Consider the following 19,909-nt stretch of genomic DNA (forward strand, 5'->3'; position numbering starts at 1 on the left):
AAAAAAGAAAATGCCACTTGAGTGGTAGAGAGATAAACTGGAAGATTGGGATTGACATATACACACTACTATATATAAAATAGATAACTAATAAGGACCCTACTGTACAGCACAGGGAACTCTATTCAGTACTCTGTAACAGCCTATATGGGAAAAGAATCTAAAATAGAGTGGATATATTTATATGTATAACTGATTCACTTTGCTGTACACCTGAAACTAATACAACATTGTAAACAACTATCTCCAATAAAAATTAAAAAATAAAAAGAAAAGAAAAGAAGATGCCAGTTGAACTAAATGGTGTGCTCAGGGTCAATTTGTTCTACATTCTGACACAAATTTCCTATCCTGTTGTGGACTGTTACTACATAGTTCAAAAAATAGCAGCCAGCCCATAGACTCTCAGCAGCTACAGAACACACTTCGAGCAGTACTGCTCTAAGTCACTAATTCTCTACGTAATGGTGTCTAATCTGTTTCTAAACCCAACTAGCTCTCAATTTTGGTTACTGTATTTTTTGTTCTAGAAATTCCTTTCCTCTTTTAATAGTTTCCAATTCTCTGCCAAAATTCTTCATCTTCTCTTTTATTGCACTCAACATATTAAAGAAAATTTAAAGTCTCTGCTAACTCCAATATCTAGAGTCCCTATGAATTTGTTTTTCCAGATGTTAACTTAGCTGCCATTTATGTTACATAATGTCCTCCTGGGTCTGGCTATTTGATTTTGTTGTGTGTCAGCAATTATTATTGTAGCAGTAATTTGAGATTCTGGATGATGTTACTTTCTCCAGATGTGTTTCATTCTGGATATTGTTTCTTTTCATTTTTTTAAAAAATTGAAATGTAGTTGATTTACAATGTTGTGTTAGTTGCAGGGGTACAGCAAAGTGATTCAGATATATATATATATATATATATATATATACACACACACACACACACACACACACACATATAAAACTGAATATGTATATTCTTTTTCAGATTCTTTTCTATTTTAGGTTATTACAAGATATTGAATATAGTTCCCTGTGCTATACATTAGTTCCCTGTGCCTATACAATAGGGCCTTGTTGCTTATCTATTTTATATATAGTAATATGTATCTGGATATTGTTTTCTAAATTATTCTCTAATTTGGTTCAGGCAGGCTGCTAAGGCTACTATCAATTCATGATGTCCCTAATTTAATTTCAGGAATTGATGATTTGACGCTGGGCTTCTGTTCCTATAAGGGCCTGTCTACTTCTTTTATACCCTTATATCTAGATGTATCTTTTATAGCCTTATATCTAGATGTACCTAACATTAGGTATGGGTAATTTATCAGTATCTCGTCTTGGAGGACGTCTGAACTCCAACCATGATTCAAGAGTCTGTCAAAAGTTCTACTCAACTAGCTTCATTATCTAAGCTGCTTCTTCTGAAATCAGCAGAAGCTTCTATGGGAAAAGTGCTTTCAAAGGCAATGCTTACCTTTGTGAATTTTTAACTTTCCTGAATCTGGCCTCCATAAATCTTTATTTTCTTTTTGCCCTATAATGCCTTCCAGATGTTTTATATTCTGCTTAGCTTTCTACTTGTCCTCAATAGTGTTTTTTTTCCTAAAGTACTTATTCTGCCATCATCAAAAGTCCTTCCTATAAATCTTTGTCCATATTTTGTACAGTATCTTACATTTATTTATACATCTGACTCTTCCTGTAAACGGCAAGCTCCTCAAAGGCACGGAAGCTTTCCTTGTTTCTCCATCACCTAACTATAGTGCTTAGCATATAAATAGGTACTGATACAAACACTATACTGGAGTCTTTTATTAGTAAATATTTAATACACTTATATCACACAGACTATTAATACAGATTTTTCTTTATATATCTTTGTATTATTTCATAAATTGTGATGAATATGTAACTTAAAAAATTATAGGGAATTAAATTTAAACATTTGGTAATAAAAAAATAAAGAGCTTTCCTCTTACTCTTCTTTGTGGTTTTTTTTTTTTTAATTTTGGCTGCCCTGCTCAGCTTGTTGAATTTTAGTTCCCTAACAGGGACTGAACCCAGGCCTTCGGCAGTGAACATGAGGAGTCCTAACCAGTGGAACACCAAGGAATTCCCTCTTCTTTGGTTTTAATGCGGTCTGTTTCCGGCATACACAAGTGCATTCAGTGTGCATGTACAGTCTTGCTTTCTGTTACAACAAGCATAATAAGAGCTAAAGAAGCCTATGACTTAGAAGAACAAATGATTTATTCTCATTGCTGAATGTGCAAAGTCTCCCCCACCCTATTTTTTATCTTGAAAAGTTTCAAACAGGAAAAAAAAAACTTGAAAGTACAATGAATATCCACATACCTTCTATCTAGATTCAACAACTGCTATCATTTTGCCACATCTGCTTTCTCTTTATCACTCTCTAGTCTTTTAAAACTTCTTGAACTATTTGAAATTAACTTGTAGACCTAATAAATTACTCCTAAATACCTCACAGGCATTTCCTAAGAATAAAGATATTTTATACAAAAACATAATACTGTTTTCCCATCTTTGAAAATTAATAATTCCATATCATCTATTACCCAATTGATATTCAAAACATATCCATTACTCTCAAATATCTTTGTCTAAACAGCTTTATGGAGTTAAAATTCACATACCATAAAATTCACCATTTAAAGTGTAAAAAGCAACAGTTTTCCATATATTCACAGAGCTGTACAACTATCACCATATGGAATTTCAGAACACTTTCATCATCCCAAACAGAAATTCCATATTTATTAGCAGTCACTCCCCATTTCTTACCCTCCTCCAATCCTGGGCAATCACACTAATCTACTGTCTGTCTCTATAGGTTTGCCTACTTTGGACATTTCCTATATAATCGATTCTTGTTATTTGCGATAGTTATGTTCTATAAACCTGCAAACAATGAATCAGCAAATACTGAATCACTGCTCCTGGAGGAAACAAAGAGTTAGGTTCCTTCAAGCTTCTGGTCACAACATTTTCATCTATCTACTGATCAATACATATACTTTTTTATGTATGTTTCTGTTTAAAGATACTTTATCTAATTACATTGTCGACTCATTAACAATGAATTCATGGCCAAAAGCACCACAACTCAATGTCTGAACAAAGTTTATCTAATGCTAATATTTTCTCCATAAGCCCTTGTAGGAACACTTCAGCACTATGCTTAGGGGCCATTTAAAGACAGTGAAATCATCAACAAAAATGTAAAAAACGTGGCTGGCACTTAACTGATTTTGAAAAGGACACCTGTTTACAGTATGGGAGCTGAAACAAGCCAGAATGTTGCTTTTTGTTCACCCTTAGCTGAGAGATGACTCAGATCTTTCACTGCTCTATGTGTGTCTGAAAAGATCATGAAAATGCTTCAAGTACTGATTTTAGGGTTACAAATAAATTTCGTCGAGTAGGAGAGTTTGCAAATACTGAATCTGCAAATAATGAGGATCTACTGTAAATGAAACTTACAATATGTAGTATTTTGTGACTGGCTTCTTTCACTTAATGTTTTAAAGGTTCATCTATGTTGTAGCATGTATCAGTACCTCATTCTTTTTTATTACTATATTATATTTATCCATACATCAGCTGATAAACATTTGGGTTGTTTCCACGTTTGGGGTATTATGACTAATGTTTCTATGAACATTTATGTACAAATTTTTGTATGAACATGTGTTTTCATGTTTCTTGGGGATGATACTGCTGCGTCATATCGTAACTCTGTGTTTACCCTTTTGAAGAACTGCCAAATTGTTTTCCAAAGCAACTGTACAATTTTACGTTCCCACCAGCAGTGCATGAGGGTTTCAATTTCTCTACATTTTGCCAACACTTGTTATTACCTGTCTTTTTTTTTTTTTTTTTTTTTTTTTTTTTTTTGCGGTATGCGGGCCTCTCACTGTTGTGGCCTCTCCCGCTGCGGAGCACAGGCTCCGGACGCGCAGGCTCAGCGGCCATGGCTCAGGCTCAGCGGCCATGGCTCACGGGCCCAGCCGCTCCGCGGCATGCGGGATCCTCCCAGACCGGGCGCGAACCCATGTCCCCTGCATCGGCAGGCGGACTCCCAACCACTGTGCCACCAGGGAAGCCCTACCTGTCTTTTTTACTATAGCCACCCTAGTGGGTGTGAAATGGTACGTCACTGTGGGTTTGATTTACATTTCCCTAATGGTTAATGATATCGAGTATCTTTTCATGTGCTTATTGGCCAGTTTTAGATCTTCCTTGAGAAATGTCCATTTTAAAAATTAGGTTATTTGTTTTTTTATCATTGAGTTGTAAAAGTCAAAATGTCTTTTTAGGTTTTTTTGAAACAAAAATTCAATTAAGTCTCACACATTGCATTTGGTTGGTTGTGTCCCTATTCTCACCTAAACAGAACAATAATGTCCTGGACTTTTTGAAGAGTCCAGTTAATTTCTTCTAGAATGTCCCACATTCTGGATTTGTGTTACCCCCAAATGTTGTTTAACTTCCAGTTAAACTGGAAGTATAAACTGGAAGTATGCATCTAAAGGTTTGATCTAAAGGTTTTGGCAAGCATAAATCATGAGCGAAGTTGTTTACCTCAGATTGTATTACATCATAAAAAAGGAACAAAACTTTAAAAAGGGTCAGTAGACTACCAAATAGTGTAGTATATTCAGGTTTGGATGAAGCAGCTCTGAGGGTTAGTGCTCCACTCAAATGAAACTAGTTCATTGCTTGAGGCTGGGGACTGGGAAGTGCCACCTTGCCTCATAAAAATTTGCTGACAGTGGTAAAAGAGATTATAAAATTTGCTGACAACACTTTAGGATTTTTAGAAAGTTACAAAACTAAGAATGGGGGAAGACTCTGATAAAGCCTCAAACTCAGGAAGTGAAACAAGTTAACAACTGACTCAATGACTTAATCTGTGATATCCTTAATCTAAGCCACTTTATACCAGATTCTTACATGGAGAGTGGATGCTGAGAGGGAGGTACAAGCAACAGGAAGCCTACCAGATAGAAAGAGCTGAATGTAGAAGGAAAAGTGAGACAACAGAACCCCAAAATTCCCACTCAAAATGGACATATCAAAAATACTACATACAAGAAGAAAAAAAAAAACACTAAGAGACCAAAATAACAAAAATTAACAATAAGAATGAAAAGTCATTCAAGGAAAACTAATTTTATATAATAGCTCATCAAAGATTCTAAATATGTTTAAAATGGTCAAAGAGATAAGCAGAACAAGAATAATATGAGATTGAATGAATGAATTTTAAAAAGTCAGAGATAAATGTAGCAATAACATCTGTGAAATAAAAATTGAAAAAAAACCATGTAAATATGAAAAAAATCTCATTAGAAATCTTATACACAATGCCCACAGCCACAAGGCATCTTGTAACTATGAGGCAAAAAGAAAATTAGTTGTTGTACACTAAGGAACAGAGTAGAAATATGGAACTTGCAGAATTCTACTTCAAGTAATGGTATTCTAGGTAATCAGACCAACTCTTTCACAGAAGACAATTAGAAAAGCTAGAAAAAATATAAAATTATCTGTTTAAAGCATGAGAAGACAAGACACTGAGGAATCAGAGTCAAGATCCAGGAGTAGGAGAAAACCTAGAGAGCCCATTTTACATGTTTCTCAAGGGAAGAGGGCCAATTCCAGAAGAGATGGCTGACAGGATGAGAAGTTGAGTAGAGCTTTTAATAGACTCTCTGGGCTAAGGAGACAAAAACTAGAATTCAGAAGTCCCAAAAGAGGGACAAGATAAATGCCCACACTTCAGACTGGGACTTTAAACAGCCACATGCTAGGAGTAAGGGGGAAAAGGTTAACAAGAAATAGACTAGCCCTGGCAGAAACTGAAAACCACAATTTCAAGTTAGCTCAAATTTGGAATTATTAAAATGATCTTAGATTGCTAGTGGCCCAAGGTGCCTATCAAAAGTAAAACTCTCTGGAGGAAGAGACCATCCTAGGCCTCAAATCGCCTTAAATTATCTATATACAATGCCCAGCTCTCACTGAAAAATAATTGAGCCTCTATGATGACAAAACTACATGTTAAAAAAAAATGAGTGACATTAGCCAATATAAAATGATCCATATGGATCCAGATAATGGAGTTATCAGGTGGAGACTTTAAACAACTATGCTATACATACAAGGAAAAAAAGGCAAGATTGAGATTTTCAGCAGAGAACAGAAACTATAAAGCAGGACCAAATGGAAATTCTAAAAATAAAAAAATAAAATACCTGAAACTACAAACTCAATGACTGATTCGTTTACTATCAGATTAGACACACTGAAAGAAAAATACTGGTGAACTAGAAGAGTTCAGAAGAAAATACCCAGAATGAAGCATGAGTAACAAAAGGATACATACAGAAAAGAGTGTAAGATACAGAGGGTATAGTGAAATATGGAGCATATATGTAATTGGGGTCAGAGAAATGAAAAGAGGATGGGCAGAAGCGATATTTAAAGAAATAATGGTTGAGCCTTTTCTGAAATCAATGAAAGACATCAAGTCAGATTCAAGTATCTCTATGAATCCCACCAAAAATAATATAATGAAAAATACATTGAAGCCCAACAAAGTATAACTGCTGGAAAAAAGAAAAAAAAAAGAGATTACTTTCGAAGGAGCAAGAGTAAGACAGAGATGACTGAAAATGCCAGAAAGCTGACAGAGAAAAAGGAAGCCAAGAAAAATGTAGGTCCCCTGATGACAATGGTGAGTTAGCAGATCTCTAGACTTCTTGTCAACTAAACAATAAATGCCTCTATAGTTGAAAGCACAGAAAGTCAGATATTGTTACTTGGAGCAGAACTATTCCTGATATGTTTAATAGTAGTTCCAGAAGAAGAGATGGGAAAGAATAGTGCTCAAACAATATTTAAAGATAGGATTCGTGAGAGTTTTCCTGAATTAAAGACAGATGTGAATCCTTGGATTCAACACTGTGGGTACTGAGCATGAACACTGTAGTTGCTGAGCAGGAGGAAAATATATACATGTACATATGTATATCTGAATATTTGAACCTAGATAGAGCCTAATAAAGCTGTAGAGGACCAAGGTAAGGGAAAATCTTAAAGGCTGCTAAGGAGAACATAGTCTGTAAAGGAATAAAAATTAGACTCAATAGAAAAATTTCTGTAGCTACAAAACTCTGATACCAAACCAGAAAGGTATAATACAAAGAAAGAAAATTATAGGCCAATTAGGAACATATATGCAAAGATCTTGGGCTTCCCTGGTGGCGCAGAGGTTGAGAGTCCGCCTGCCGATGCAGGGGACACAGGTTCGTGCCCCGGTCCGGGAAGATCCCACATGCCACGGAGCGGCTGGGCCCGTGAGCCATGGCTGCTGAGCCTGCGCGTCCGGAGCCTGTTCTCCGCAACGGGAGAGGCCACAACTGTGAGAGGCCCGCGTGCCGCAAAAAAAAAAAAAAAAAAAAAACTTAAAATATTAGATTTCAGCATTGTATTTTTTTAAAAAAATCAAAATTAAGCAGAGTTCATCCAGAAACGCAAGGATGATTCAACATTGGACAATTAATTGATGCAATAAACCACATTTTCATATTAAAATAAAAACACATAATTATCCCAACAGATGCAGAAAAGTTATTCATAAAATTTAATATCCCTTCATAATAAAAATCTGAGCAAGGTAGAGAGATATAAGTTTGATAGGATATCTATCAAAAACAAAAGGCAAACATCATAATTTATAGTGAGAATTGAGAAGCATTCCAATGAAAGTCTGGAACAATACAAGGATGTTGACAATTTATGCTGGCTTATTTGTAAATGATAGGATTGTCAACATAGGACTCAAAAGAATTTCAACCAAACCATCAGAACAAATTAAGAGTCTGAAATTATGCTGGATATAATATTTATATGACATTATGCTGGATATAATATTTATATCTTATAAACTATGGGAAAGGACTTCATGGAAACAATTATAAAACACTACTTAAAGCAAAAAAGAATGTCAAAATCTCACCAATTGCACCTTACACAATATTTATGGATGAAGAGGCTTACTTGATCTTTACTTAAAAGTTCCAATAAAATATAAAGTTCTAATAAAAATCCCAATAAGTCTTTTTATAAAGGCTAAGTGCAACAAAGGCAATTATGAAGAACAGCAATGTGTGGAGGATCTTGACATACTAAATATCAAAACTTATTATAAAGACAGTGTGGTGTTAGCATAAGAATAGATAAATACAGCAACAGAACATATTATAAAGTCCCCCAAACAGAACCACACATTTAGGAAAACTTGGTGTGATATAGATGGCATTATAAAGTAGTATGGAATAAACTACTTAATAAATGGTGCTGGGACAATAAGTTATCCACATGGAAAAGAATTGAATTCTCTATTTCACATTGATTTTTGTACAACAAAGCCAGTTCCAGGTGGATTAAAGATATGAATGGGGGGCTTCCTTGGTGGCACAGTGGTTGAGAGTCCGCCTGCCGATGCAGGGGACAAAGGTTTGTGCCCCGGTCCGGGAGGATCCCACATGCCGTGGAGCGTCTGGGACCATGAGCCATGGCCGCTGAGCCTGTGCATCCAGAGCCTGTGCTCCGCAGCGGGAGAGGCCACAACAGTGAGAGGCCCGTGTACCGCAAAAAAAAAAAAAAAGATATGAATGGGAAATGAACAGTTAAAAGAAGATATAAAAATTTTCCTGATCTGAGGTAGAAAGGGTTTCTTAACCAAGACAGAAAAAGCACAAATAAAAGATGAAAAATTTGGCTATATTAAAATTAAAATATCTGTACAACAAAAATGAACATGAATGTAAATAAAGCAATAAGACAAGCCATAGATTGAAAGATAAAAACAAAATAGGATCAGTACAAACAATAAAGTACTCCTACAAATTGATAAGCAAAGATAAAGCCAACATAAAAGTGGGCAAAAGATTACCAACAGAAAAAATTTCAAATCAACATTCAAAAAGATCCTCAATTTTATTACTGATCAGAGAAGTGCAAATTAAGTACCATTTCACATCTATTAGATTGGTAAATACAGTACTACAAAATAACATCAAGTGTTGGAAAAAATGTAGAGAAACAGAATACCTTGCTAGTGAAAATGTAAAGATTGGTATACGACCACTTCGAGGAGCACCTTGGTGATAGTCAGTATTTGAAGATAAGCATACCCTTCCAACAAGCAACTCTCCTCCCAGAAAACCTCTTGGAAACGTGCACAAGGAGAAAGACACAAGAATGTTGATTGCAGTAGCTTTAAATATTTAACAACTAATACTCTAATATCTATAAAAGAACAAATAGTTTGCTTTTATATAACAGAATATCCTATAGCAGTTAAAACGAACTACAGGCATACCTCATTTTATGATGCTTTGCTTTACTGTGCTTTGCAGATCGTGTTTTTTACAAATTGAAGGCTTGTTGCAACCCTGTGTCAAGCCCATCTATCTGCACCATTGTTTGAACAGCATTTGCTCACTTCGTGTCTCTGTGTCGCATTCTGGTAATTCTCACAATATTTCAAACTTTTTCATTACTATTATATTTGTTGTGGTGATCAGTGATCTCTTATGTTACTATTCTAGTTGTTTTAGGACACCATGAACTGTGCCCCTATAAGACAGCAAACTGTCAAAATAAATGTGTGTGTTCTGACTGCTCCAGCGACCAGCCTTTCCTCCCATGTCTCTCTCTCTCTTCTCGAGATTCCCTTATTCCCTGAGACATAAGAATGTTGAAATTAGGCCAATTAATAACCCTACAATGGCCTCTAAGTGTTCAAGTGAAAGGAAGAGTCACACGCCTCTAAATCAAAAGCTAGAAATGATTAAGCTTAGAGAGGAAGGCATATCAAAAGTCAGGATAGGCCAAAGGCTAGGCCTCTTGCACCAAACCGTTAGCCAAGCTGTGAATGCAAAGGAAAAGTTCTTGAAGGATATTAAAAGTGCTACTCCAGTGAACATGCTCTTGATAAAGTGAAACAGCCTTATTGCTGACATGACGAAAGTTTTAGTGGTCTAGCTAAATCAAAGCAGCCATTAACATTCCCTTAAGCCAAAACCTAATCCAGAGCAAGGCCCTAACTCTTTTCAATTCTGTGAAGGCTGAGAGGTGAGGAAGCTGCAGAAGAAAAGTCTGAAGCTAGCAGAGGTTGTTTCACAAGGTTTAAGGAAAGAAGCCATCTACATAACATAAGAGTGCAAGGTAAAGCTGCAAGTGCTGGTGTAGAAGCTCCAGCAAGTTATCTAGAAGATCTAGCTAAAATAATTAATGAAGGTGGCTATGCTAAACAACAGATTTTCAATGCAGACAAAATAGCCTTCTATGGGAAGAAGATGCCACCTAGGGCTTTCATAGCTAGAGGGAAGGCAATGCCAGGCTTCAAAGCCTCAAAGGACAAGCTGACTCTCTTGTTAGGGGCTAATGCAGCTGGAACTTGAAGATGAAGCCAATGCTCATTTACCATTCTGAAAATCCTAAGGCCCTTAAGAATTATGCTAAATCTACTCTGCCTGTGCTCTATCAGTGGAACAACAAAGCCTGCATGACAGCACATCTGTTTACAATATGGTTTACTAAATATTTTAAGCCCACTGTTGAGACCTAGTGCTCAGAAGAAAAGATTCCTTTCAAAATATTACTGCTCACTGATAATGCAACTGGTCACCCAAGAGCTGATGGAGGTGTACAATGAGATTAATGTTGTTTTCATGTCTGCTAACACATGGATCAAGGAGTCATTTCGACTTTTAAGTCTTATTATCTAAGAAATAAATTTCAAAAGGCTATAGCTGCCATAGATAGTGATTTCGCTGATGGACTTGGGCAAAGTAAATTGAAACCCTTTCTAAAAGGATTCACCATTTTAGATGCCATTAACATCTGTGATACATGGGATGAGTTCAAAATATCAACTTTAACAGGAGTTTGGAAGAAGTTGATTCCAACCCTCATGGATGACTTTAAAGGGGTTCAAGACTTCCGTGAAGCAAGTAACTACAGATGTGGTGGAAATAGCAAGAGAACGAAAAATAAAAGTGAAGCCTAAAGATGTAACTGAATTGCTGTAATCTCATGATAAGACTTTAACAAATGAAGAGCTGCTTCTTATGGATAAGCAAAGAAAGTGGTTTCTTGAGATGGCATCCACTCCTGGTGAAGAAGATATGAAGATTGTAGAAATGACAACAAGGGATTTAGACTACTATGTAAACTTAGTTGATAAAGCAGCATCAGGGTTTGAGAATATTTACTCCAATTTTGAAAGAAGTTCTACTGTGGGTAAAATGCTATCAAACAGTACTGCATGCTACAGAGAAATGTTCGAGAAAGGAAGACTCAACCAATGCGGCAAACTTCATTGTCGTCTTATTTAAAGAAACTGCCACAACCACCCTAGCCTTCAGCAACCACCTCCAATGAGTCAACATCGAGGCAAGACGCTCCACCAAAAAAAGATTACAACTGGCTGAAGGCTCAGATGATGGTTAGCATTTTTTTAGCAATGAAGTATCTTTAAGGTTATATACATTGTTTCTTTAGACATAATGCTATTGCACACTTAACAGACTACAGTAGAGTGTAAACATAACTTTTATATGCACTGGGAAACCAAAAAAACTTATGTGATTCACTTTACTGCGATATTCATTCGCTTTATTGCGATATTTGATTTACTGCGGTGGTCTGAACCCAACCTGCAATACCTCCCAAGTATGCCTGTACAGTTACAAGAATGAACAAGATAAATCTCAAAATAAATAATACTTAGTGGAAAAACACTTTGCAAATGATACATACAGTTCGAATATATTTAAAGTCTAAAAATATACTGAATAATAATACATACATATATACATATGTAATGTACATACAAAGCTAAATACTGAAGTATAAAAACATTGTGTACAATAAAAACCAAATAGGGACAGTAGTTACCGTAGGAAAGAAGAATGGGAGGGTTTAACTGTTGCTCTAATTTTTATTTTTTAAAAAATCTGAGGCGAATCTGGTAAAATGTTAATATTTCTTAAAGCTGGGAGCTAATACACAAGTATTCATCATCTTACTCTCTACCAGTCTCTAGGTGTTTAAAATACTTCACATTTTCTTAAAAAGTGGGAAAATGGTTAATTTTACATAAACAGAACTTTAACAGATGCAAAAATAAAACGTCTCTCTTCTAAAGAGCAGTCCAAATTTTTAAAGAAGGTCAAACCACTCATAAAAAAAGGTAGCAGATGCTACCTTTAGATTAGCAAAAAATGCTAATCTGCCTGCTAATGCAGGGGCCACGGGTTTGAGCCCTGATTTGGGAAGATCCCACATGCTGAGGATCAACTAAGTCCGTGCACCACAACTACTGAGCCTGTGCTCTAGAGCCCCGCGAGCCACAACTACTGAAGCCCATGTGCCTTGAGCCCATGCTCCGCAACAAGAGAAGCCACTGCCATGAGAAGCCCACCCACTGCAACGAAGAGTAACCCCTGCTCGCTGCCAACTAGAGAAAGCCTGTGCGCAGCAACGAAGACCCAACGCAGCCAAAAATAATAAAATAAATTTATTTTTAAAAAAGTAGCATAAAGTGTCATCCCAACTTAATAGCATAATTAAAGCTTACTACTTATGTACCTTCATTATTAAATAAAGTAGCAACTGTGTTCAAACACCTTAAAAAAACATTACAAGATTTTAGAACATAGCAGAAATACATTCCAGTATGTTGGGGATTTCTATGTAAGTAAACCTACCACCGTAGGCAATCTGACATTCGAGTCTCACCATCTGAATTAAGATGTCCAGATCCACAGACTTAGAGAACAGAACTTATGATTACAAGGGCGGAAGGGATAGATTGGGAGTTTGGGATTGACAATGTACACACTGTTATATTTAAAATAGATAACCAACAAGGACCTACTGTATAGTACAGGGAACACTGCTTAATAATCTGTAATAACCTACATGGGAAAAGAATTTGAAAAAGAATAGATACATGTATGTGTATAACTGAATCACTTTGCTGTACACCTGAAACTAACACTATTAACACACTAACATTATTAATCAACTCTGCTCCAATATAAAAAATTTTTAAAAAGATGTCCAGATCCACCCAACACAAAACACGCAAGGCTGTGAAATTCTTCTCTTTTATTCTATTTTAACCTTTCTTGAGTTGTAGATCCATCTAACACTGATTAAAACCAAACAAAAAACCACAGGCCTTAGAAAAAAATCACACACTATCTAGCACACAAAGGCCACTCGTAGGCCTCAGTTTTTAACTCCCGCTTGTTGCTTTTCCAAATCTTTAACCGAAACATTGCTGAGTTATGCTGGAAAAGAACGCAAACTGTACAGGCTTGAGTTCCAGTTGTGTAAAAGTGACCTTTTGGGCTTTCACCAACTTGTCGAGAGATGGTTAAAAGCTTTCGAGAGACTTTGCTCCCTGACGAGCCGGGGCCGGGCAAATGCCTCTCTCACCTGCTACGGACCGAAAGTCTTAACTCTTTAAGGTGGGGGTGGCGGGGGAAAGAGAGTCGTGCAGTTCAGTCAGGGTGTCCCCCAAACAGAAGGGACAGGTGGTACCTGACCCTTTCTTCCAAGCACCGGCACTCTGACAGGAACCCAGGACTATCGCTACCCCCACGGAAACGTCGCTGCCGAGAGCCGCCGAGTCAGAAACAGCTGTCTGACACCGAAATTCCCCTTGCAGGCGCCCCGGCAGGACTTGACCTCCCTTAAGACTAGGGGTGTGGGTGGGGGGCTGGTTGAGAGGGGGAGGGGACACTTCACACCCAACAACGGCCTCAACCGCCTCCTGCCGAGTCCCCGCTATGGCCCACAAAACTCGCGGCCTGAAAAATCGCACACTCACTGGAAAGTGGGGCCAGGGCCTGACCCCGGCCCGGCCCCCGGAATCCGGCGGGTCTCCCAGGGTTTCGGGGGAGGCGGCGGCTGAGACGCCATCTCCGCCTCCTCTCAGATCCCGCTCTGCGCTGGGACTCTACAGGCCCGAGGACACCAGCCGCTTGAGCGCCAGGCACAACATGCAGAGTGCAGAGCCCTCCACCCGGCCCTCCCCTGCAGTCAGGATGTGGTTTGTGGTGCTTTGCTGGCTGGTATTACAGCCTAGGAGGATGCCACTAACCTATGGGAAGAAACGCTCTCTTTTTATTTGCCTTGGAAAGAACTTCCATTCTAAACAGAGGGTAAGAGCTCATCGATATTTCTGGTGGCGGCTATAATATCCTAGACGTCAGAGTCCCACAGAGGCTTCCCTAGGACAAGTCCTGCACCCGGCCGGGAGTAATGCCCCACACACCACTCCTCCACCCGCGGGGCAGGCAGGGTGTGTGGCGGCCGGCCAGGCATCTTGACTGGTTTCCCTGCAAACAAGCAGAGGAGAATTCACTCAGTCCTCGCGTGAGGGAGCTGGTACTTTTTGTTCTATAGCTCTCGTTTCCTCGGGGAACAGAATTGCTAGACGCAATAGGTGCGTTGTCTTTAGTCTTCCCCGTTCCCTCTGAGGGCTGGAAGGGGTTAAATCTCTGGCTCCGGCGCCGTGGGAGAAGGTGAGGCAAGGGAGGTCTGAGGAGAGGGGGTGAGGACTGCGTGCCGGAGAGGTGTGGATGGAGGGGATCGTTTCCTTCCTGTGGGAGAGGCTTTGTTAGCAAGGAGGGGTGAGTGGGAAGTGTTTGGGGACCCGACTGAAGGTGAGAAGGGCTTCCTTGGTTAGCCAAAGGAAAGACTGGAGGTTAGACCTGGTGTTGAACTTTCCAGAAATCTAGAGTAGATTCCACTGCTTAGTGTATCGGTAGCGGGATGAAGTTACGAGCGCCTTTCTTTAAAAATCCACACCCCACCCCCACCCCACAAGACGAATGACACTCTTTTGTATGAAAATGAGTTTTAAAATATCCCGGGATGTGAGACTCAGCCTGTTTTTTTTGCCTGCTCCTGGCCTGTTTGTAATAAATAGTTTCTGTAATCGTCCGAGAAGTGAAAAGAAAAACCATCTTCTCTAGTAAACCAGAGACGGGGCTAGTTACCATTCATTTGTGGAGCAGGGACTGGATCGCCGTAGGATCCTGACACCTGGGAAGAGGTTCTGTTGCAATGATATGTTCCAGTTCTTTGGGTAAAGTAAACATGTAAATGAAAAGCAAACATCTTAAAGGCATCCGACAATGAAAACCTTACAGTACGGGCTTGGTTTCAAAGTTAATAAATCTAATATGGAACAACTGATTTCTGATGTCTTATGAAATCCTGGCATTTCAGCGCTGTACATCAAGATGAAACAACCAAATTTAAGAACGTATTTTTTCCTAATGTTAACGCGCTTGGGAAGTCGCTAGATTGTTGCTGGGTGAAAATGATCTTGAGAAATTTGTAAGGCCATTTGATTACTAACGTAATTACGGGAGAGGGTTTTGTTTTGCTCTTTTAAGACCTCTTCAAATTACTCAAGACAGGAGATTTCCTAATTCTGAACGGGTTTGGAAACTTTAGAGCCAAGAGAGTATAATGTGTCATTTATTGACTAGCGTGATACCTTTGTTCTAGTGAACCTAATTCTGAGATTTCCTAATTCTGAACGCGTTTGGAAACTTTAGAGCCAAGAGAGTATAATGTGTCGTTTATTGACTAGCGTGATACCTTTGTTCTAGTGAACCTAATTCTGAGATTTCCTAATTCTGAACGGGTTTGGAAACTTTAGAGCCAAGAGAGTATAATGTGTCATTTATTGACTAGTGTGATACCTTTGTTCTAGTGAACCTACTGGAGAAACAAACATTGTCTTTAAGCCAAAGGGGGGGAAAAGCATACATTTTAATACAACTATTTAACTTAAGTCTCCTGGGAAATCTTTGATACAAAGTGCCCATCTTAAGCACTCATTCCTGGATTTATTTATTGGACAGGAGGGTTTATTTGTTTCTCTTTCTGAGTTAAAGGTTAATTCTCAATTAAATGAAATCCTTGACTTTAGCTAATGAAAAGGCGGAGAAAAAAAGGACGAAATAGAAACAGTTTCTCTGTGAGGGGAATGCAGTTGGGATACACTTTAAATGCTGATAATTAGCTCCTCAAAGAATCCCAACCCCTTATCAGCATCAAACTATTAGATTAAATGAGCTGGGGGAAGGGATTCAGATCGTTTGTAAATAACAGTGATCACACAGAGCTTCATTATGCAGAGGGTGTTCTTTACATATTCTGTACTTTCTGGAGCTCAGATTTACTTAGGCAATCCTAAATCAGTGTTTCCCAATCTGGGTGTCTGAAAGTTCTCACTGGTGTGTCCAGAGAAGCTTGGTTTTCTTCCCTTCCCCTCCCTGACAACTCACATATTCTGGTACCTGAATTAGAACCCAGCCACAGGCAATCTGGTTTTTGTAGTCCTGCTTGCTGACCTTATTTTTATGGTGAAGAGTTCCATAGTACTATCTATTTTCTGTCAAGGATCTATTCTTGATAAGTGGCCACAAACATTTAGAAACTTTAAGTAGTGGGTTTTAAAGGGTTAGAAAACACAAACTAATTCTAAGAGTCACATCTTTATAGTAAGCAGTTGGTAAGAGCTTCACCCTCCACAAATATTAAGTTCATTTGAATTATGAAAATGAACAAATTAAAGGTGCCACAATCTTTTATCTCTATGACCTCAGTACCATTACCATGCAATCATAGTTTTATAAAATATCACTAGTTCCTCATTTTAAAGTAATGTGAGCTGATTCATTAATCAGAAGACCTTTTTTTCCCTCCAAACAGAATGACTACGTAATTTAATTTTCATTACCTCCCTCCTTTCTGGCAACAAGAACCCATTCTCTATGTCGTATTTACTTCCAAGTGAGTTTGTTCAAATTGCAAAAAAGTGGCAAATTGTTTTAGATAATAATTACTCTAAAATATTTTGCACTTAATTTGTTGGAGTTTTTACTTGTGTATGAAAGGAAGATTTTTCTCATTTTGCTAATAGCTGGTTTTTATTTAGTTATTATTTCATCAAAGTAAAATTGATGTTTTTGAATCTTATCAGTTTGCTTTGAATACTTGACTGCTTAACTATCATTAAGGGCAGTCAAGTATTACATAACGTAGACTGATCTGATTATTTTTTCTAGCAAACTAATTTCTTATTTCTAACAGGAAAGTTTATTGAATTTACAGCTCTGTGTTCTCAAACAATACTGAATGGTACAAAATAAAAAGCAAAATTACACTCTGTATTCTTGTTTTCATTACCCTCCTTAGAGACAGCCATTTTTTATTAGTTTTTATTTCTTTTGATTGATTTAGTTATGTTGATGCACTTTATCATAATCCAGAATGTTAAAGTCCTTGACAATTAGAAACTTTTACCTGATCCATCTAATAAATTGCCTTCAAGTTTTTGTTTCAATATGGATATAATGAAAGGGACATTATTGGAGAATACCAAATAGTGATTTTCAAATATAAATGTTTTATCTTTAAAGATTTTTATCCTTAAAGGTCACCGTATATTTGTCTGTGAAAGTAAAACACAAAAGGTGCTCATTAGTTTTACTTTTTCTTTTTTTCTAGTTGTAGTTATTTAATATGTTTCCACTGACTGTGGAAAACAAGCATGTGGCCCAGTTGTTGCTCAGTACTGGTACCTGTCCAAGATGTATCTTCAGATTCTGTGGTGTGGATTTTCATGCACCATACAAACTTCCCTACAAGGTAAGGGTATTTTCTTTCTTTCTTTCTCTCTCTCTCTCTCTCTCTTTCTTTCTTTCTTTCTTTTTCTTCCTTCCTTCCTTCCTTCCTTCCTTTCTTTCTTTTTTACGTTAAGAAAGGGTCTTAAATCAATACCTGTGTATTTGAGGGCAGGTATCTGTTCATAACTCTTCATTAAATTTTTTAAAAAACTATAATAAAGTAGTTACCGATAATGGTAATTTTGGAATTGCCATTACCATATAAATGTAAGTTCCTTCTTAAGTGATTATATTTAACATTTAATGTAGTGAGGTCTTTGTGAAGCAATTCACTGGTGCATTTAATGTTTGCATAGATCTTTCCTAAAGAATATCTAAACAGAATATCACAAAATAGTGCATCTTACCAGATATTAGTAAAATGTAATGGGGGGGGTGGAAGCATGGTGGGTTTGGTTGCCTTTTTTCTTTTTCTGTTTTCTGTATTACCACTTGTATTTACAAATAGGTGTTTGCAACTCTCTAGAAGTAAATGCTTATTATCATTTACCACTATTAACAGCAAAAGTAATATACTGAGGTCTTTGACATTTATGGTAATATACAGAGAGCTTTGACATTTAATAGAAATTTCATATAAAATATATAACATTTTGTGAAATATATTTTATTCTAACAGTGATGTTCTTTTCAGAGGCAGATAGTAATTATATACATATGTGTAAATATGTACTTATAAACAGTATGAATATACCACACACACACACATGCACACACACACACACACACACACACACACACACACACACACATTCAGCTTCCTATAATTAAAAAAAATTGCCCAGGAGGTAGCAATGGCAATCATTTCTCCTATGTATTAGTTTCTATTATTTTGGAAATAATTATATCCAATATTCATATAGCATTATTATATGTCAAGCTCTCATATAATCCTCACAATAACCTATTAGGTAAGTACATACTATGATTGTCTCTATTTTCAGATGAAGAAACTGAGGCACAGAGAGGTTAAGCAACCTGCCCAAAGTTACACAGCTATTAAGTGAGCAAGCTAGGATATGAACTGTCTGTCCGAATCCAAAGCCTAGAATTTGGAGCTAGAAGACATGGATTTGAATCCCAGTTTCACCACTTTCCAGCTTCAGTTTTCTTCTCTGTAAATGGGCGTGATGATAACATCCACCTCACAGGATTTTAAGGGACAATATCTAATAAAGTATGTGAAAACACTTTGAAAACTGGAAATGGTACATATGCTATGATGATTAATATATACATCTATATTTCTTTATACGCATAATGACTATGAAGTGATAAGATTGAGTTTGTGTAACTTGCCTTACAATTTTTTCAGACACATTTATAATCTATTATTTTATACATATGTTGTAAGTTTTAAAATATATATTATAGAAAGAACTTAGTGTTACCAACTTTTGTATCATTTTATGTAAATAAACATGAAAATATCTGGACTTTTCTGGGTAAATATATTTTGATATTTTCTATTCATATATATGTACACATGCATGTATCTGTACGATGTTATATTGACTTATAGGTCTTAGGTAATAATAAACATATTTGTGTGGGCCATAATATGCCTGTATGTGTATATGTGTATGAGTATGTATTTCTCTGTTAAAGATTTAATAGGAGAGCTCATGTCTTAATAAAATGAATTAAATTTGTTTGAGTGAAAGATTTTTCCCTTTAGAGTCAGTAAATTGTAATATGAGTGAATTTCAAAAGGATATTTATTCAACAACTGAATAATAAAACCTGCCCAATTTAGACAAAACAGAAGAAGAGTCCTCTGAGTATTTAGATGAGTGGAATGTCTGAAATATGATAGTGGTTTGAAAGGAATGCCACTTTTTACATTCCAATACAAAGAGTGACAGAAATTAGGCAAACCAGAATGTAGTAGAGGGCTTTTTCCAGTTAGTGCCTGTAAATGGTTTGTAATTATGATGCCAAATTTCAGCATTGCCAGCATTGTTTGCCTTTGTTTAGTAAATTGACTAGAAATTATTTTTACTTAATAGACTTCTAATCTATGTAATTTTTCATATTTCATATTAAATATTGTACATATTAAGTTTTAGTGGTTGTGAGATT

General features: G+C 36.9%; 2 protein-coding genes across 2 annotated transcripts in view; one reads left to right on the forward strand and one right to left on the reverse strand.

Annotated features, from left to right (window-relative positions):
* Positions 1-14,063, reverse strand: part of PEX13 (peroxisomal biogenesis factor 13) — a 33,991-nt gene extending 19,928 nt beyond the window's left edge. Inside the window, exon 1 of the mRNA XM_007464141.1 lies at positions 13,948-14,063. Coding sequence (XP_007464203.1) covers positions 13,948-14,039 — 92 coding nt within the window. The 5' untranslated portion in view covers positions 14,040-14,063. The remainder of the gene's footprint in view (positions 1-13,947) is intronic.
* A 3,600-nt stretch (positions 14,064-17,663) lies between these two features.
* Positions 17,664-19,909, forward strand: part of PUS10 (pseudouridine synthase 10) — a 59,097-nt gene continuing 56,851 nt past the window's right edge. The window contains exon 1 of the mRNA XM_007464142.1: positions 17,664-17,789. Within this exon, the coding sequence (XP_007464204.1) occupies positions 17,664-17,789 (126 nt within the window). The remainder of the gene's footprint in view (positions 17,790-19,909) is intronic.

The sequence above is a fragment of the Lipotes vexillifer genome, unplaced genomic scaffold (genome assembly GCF_000442215.2).
Source record: "Lipotes vexillifer unplaced genomic scaffold, Lipotes_vexillifer_v1.1 scaffold311, whole genome shotgun sequence".
NCBI lineage: Eukaryota > Metazoa > Chordata > Mammalia > Artiodactyla > Lipotidae > Lipotes > Lipotes vexillifer.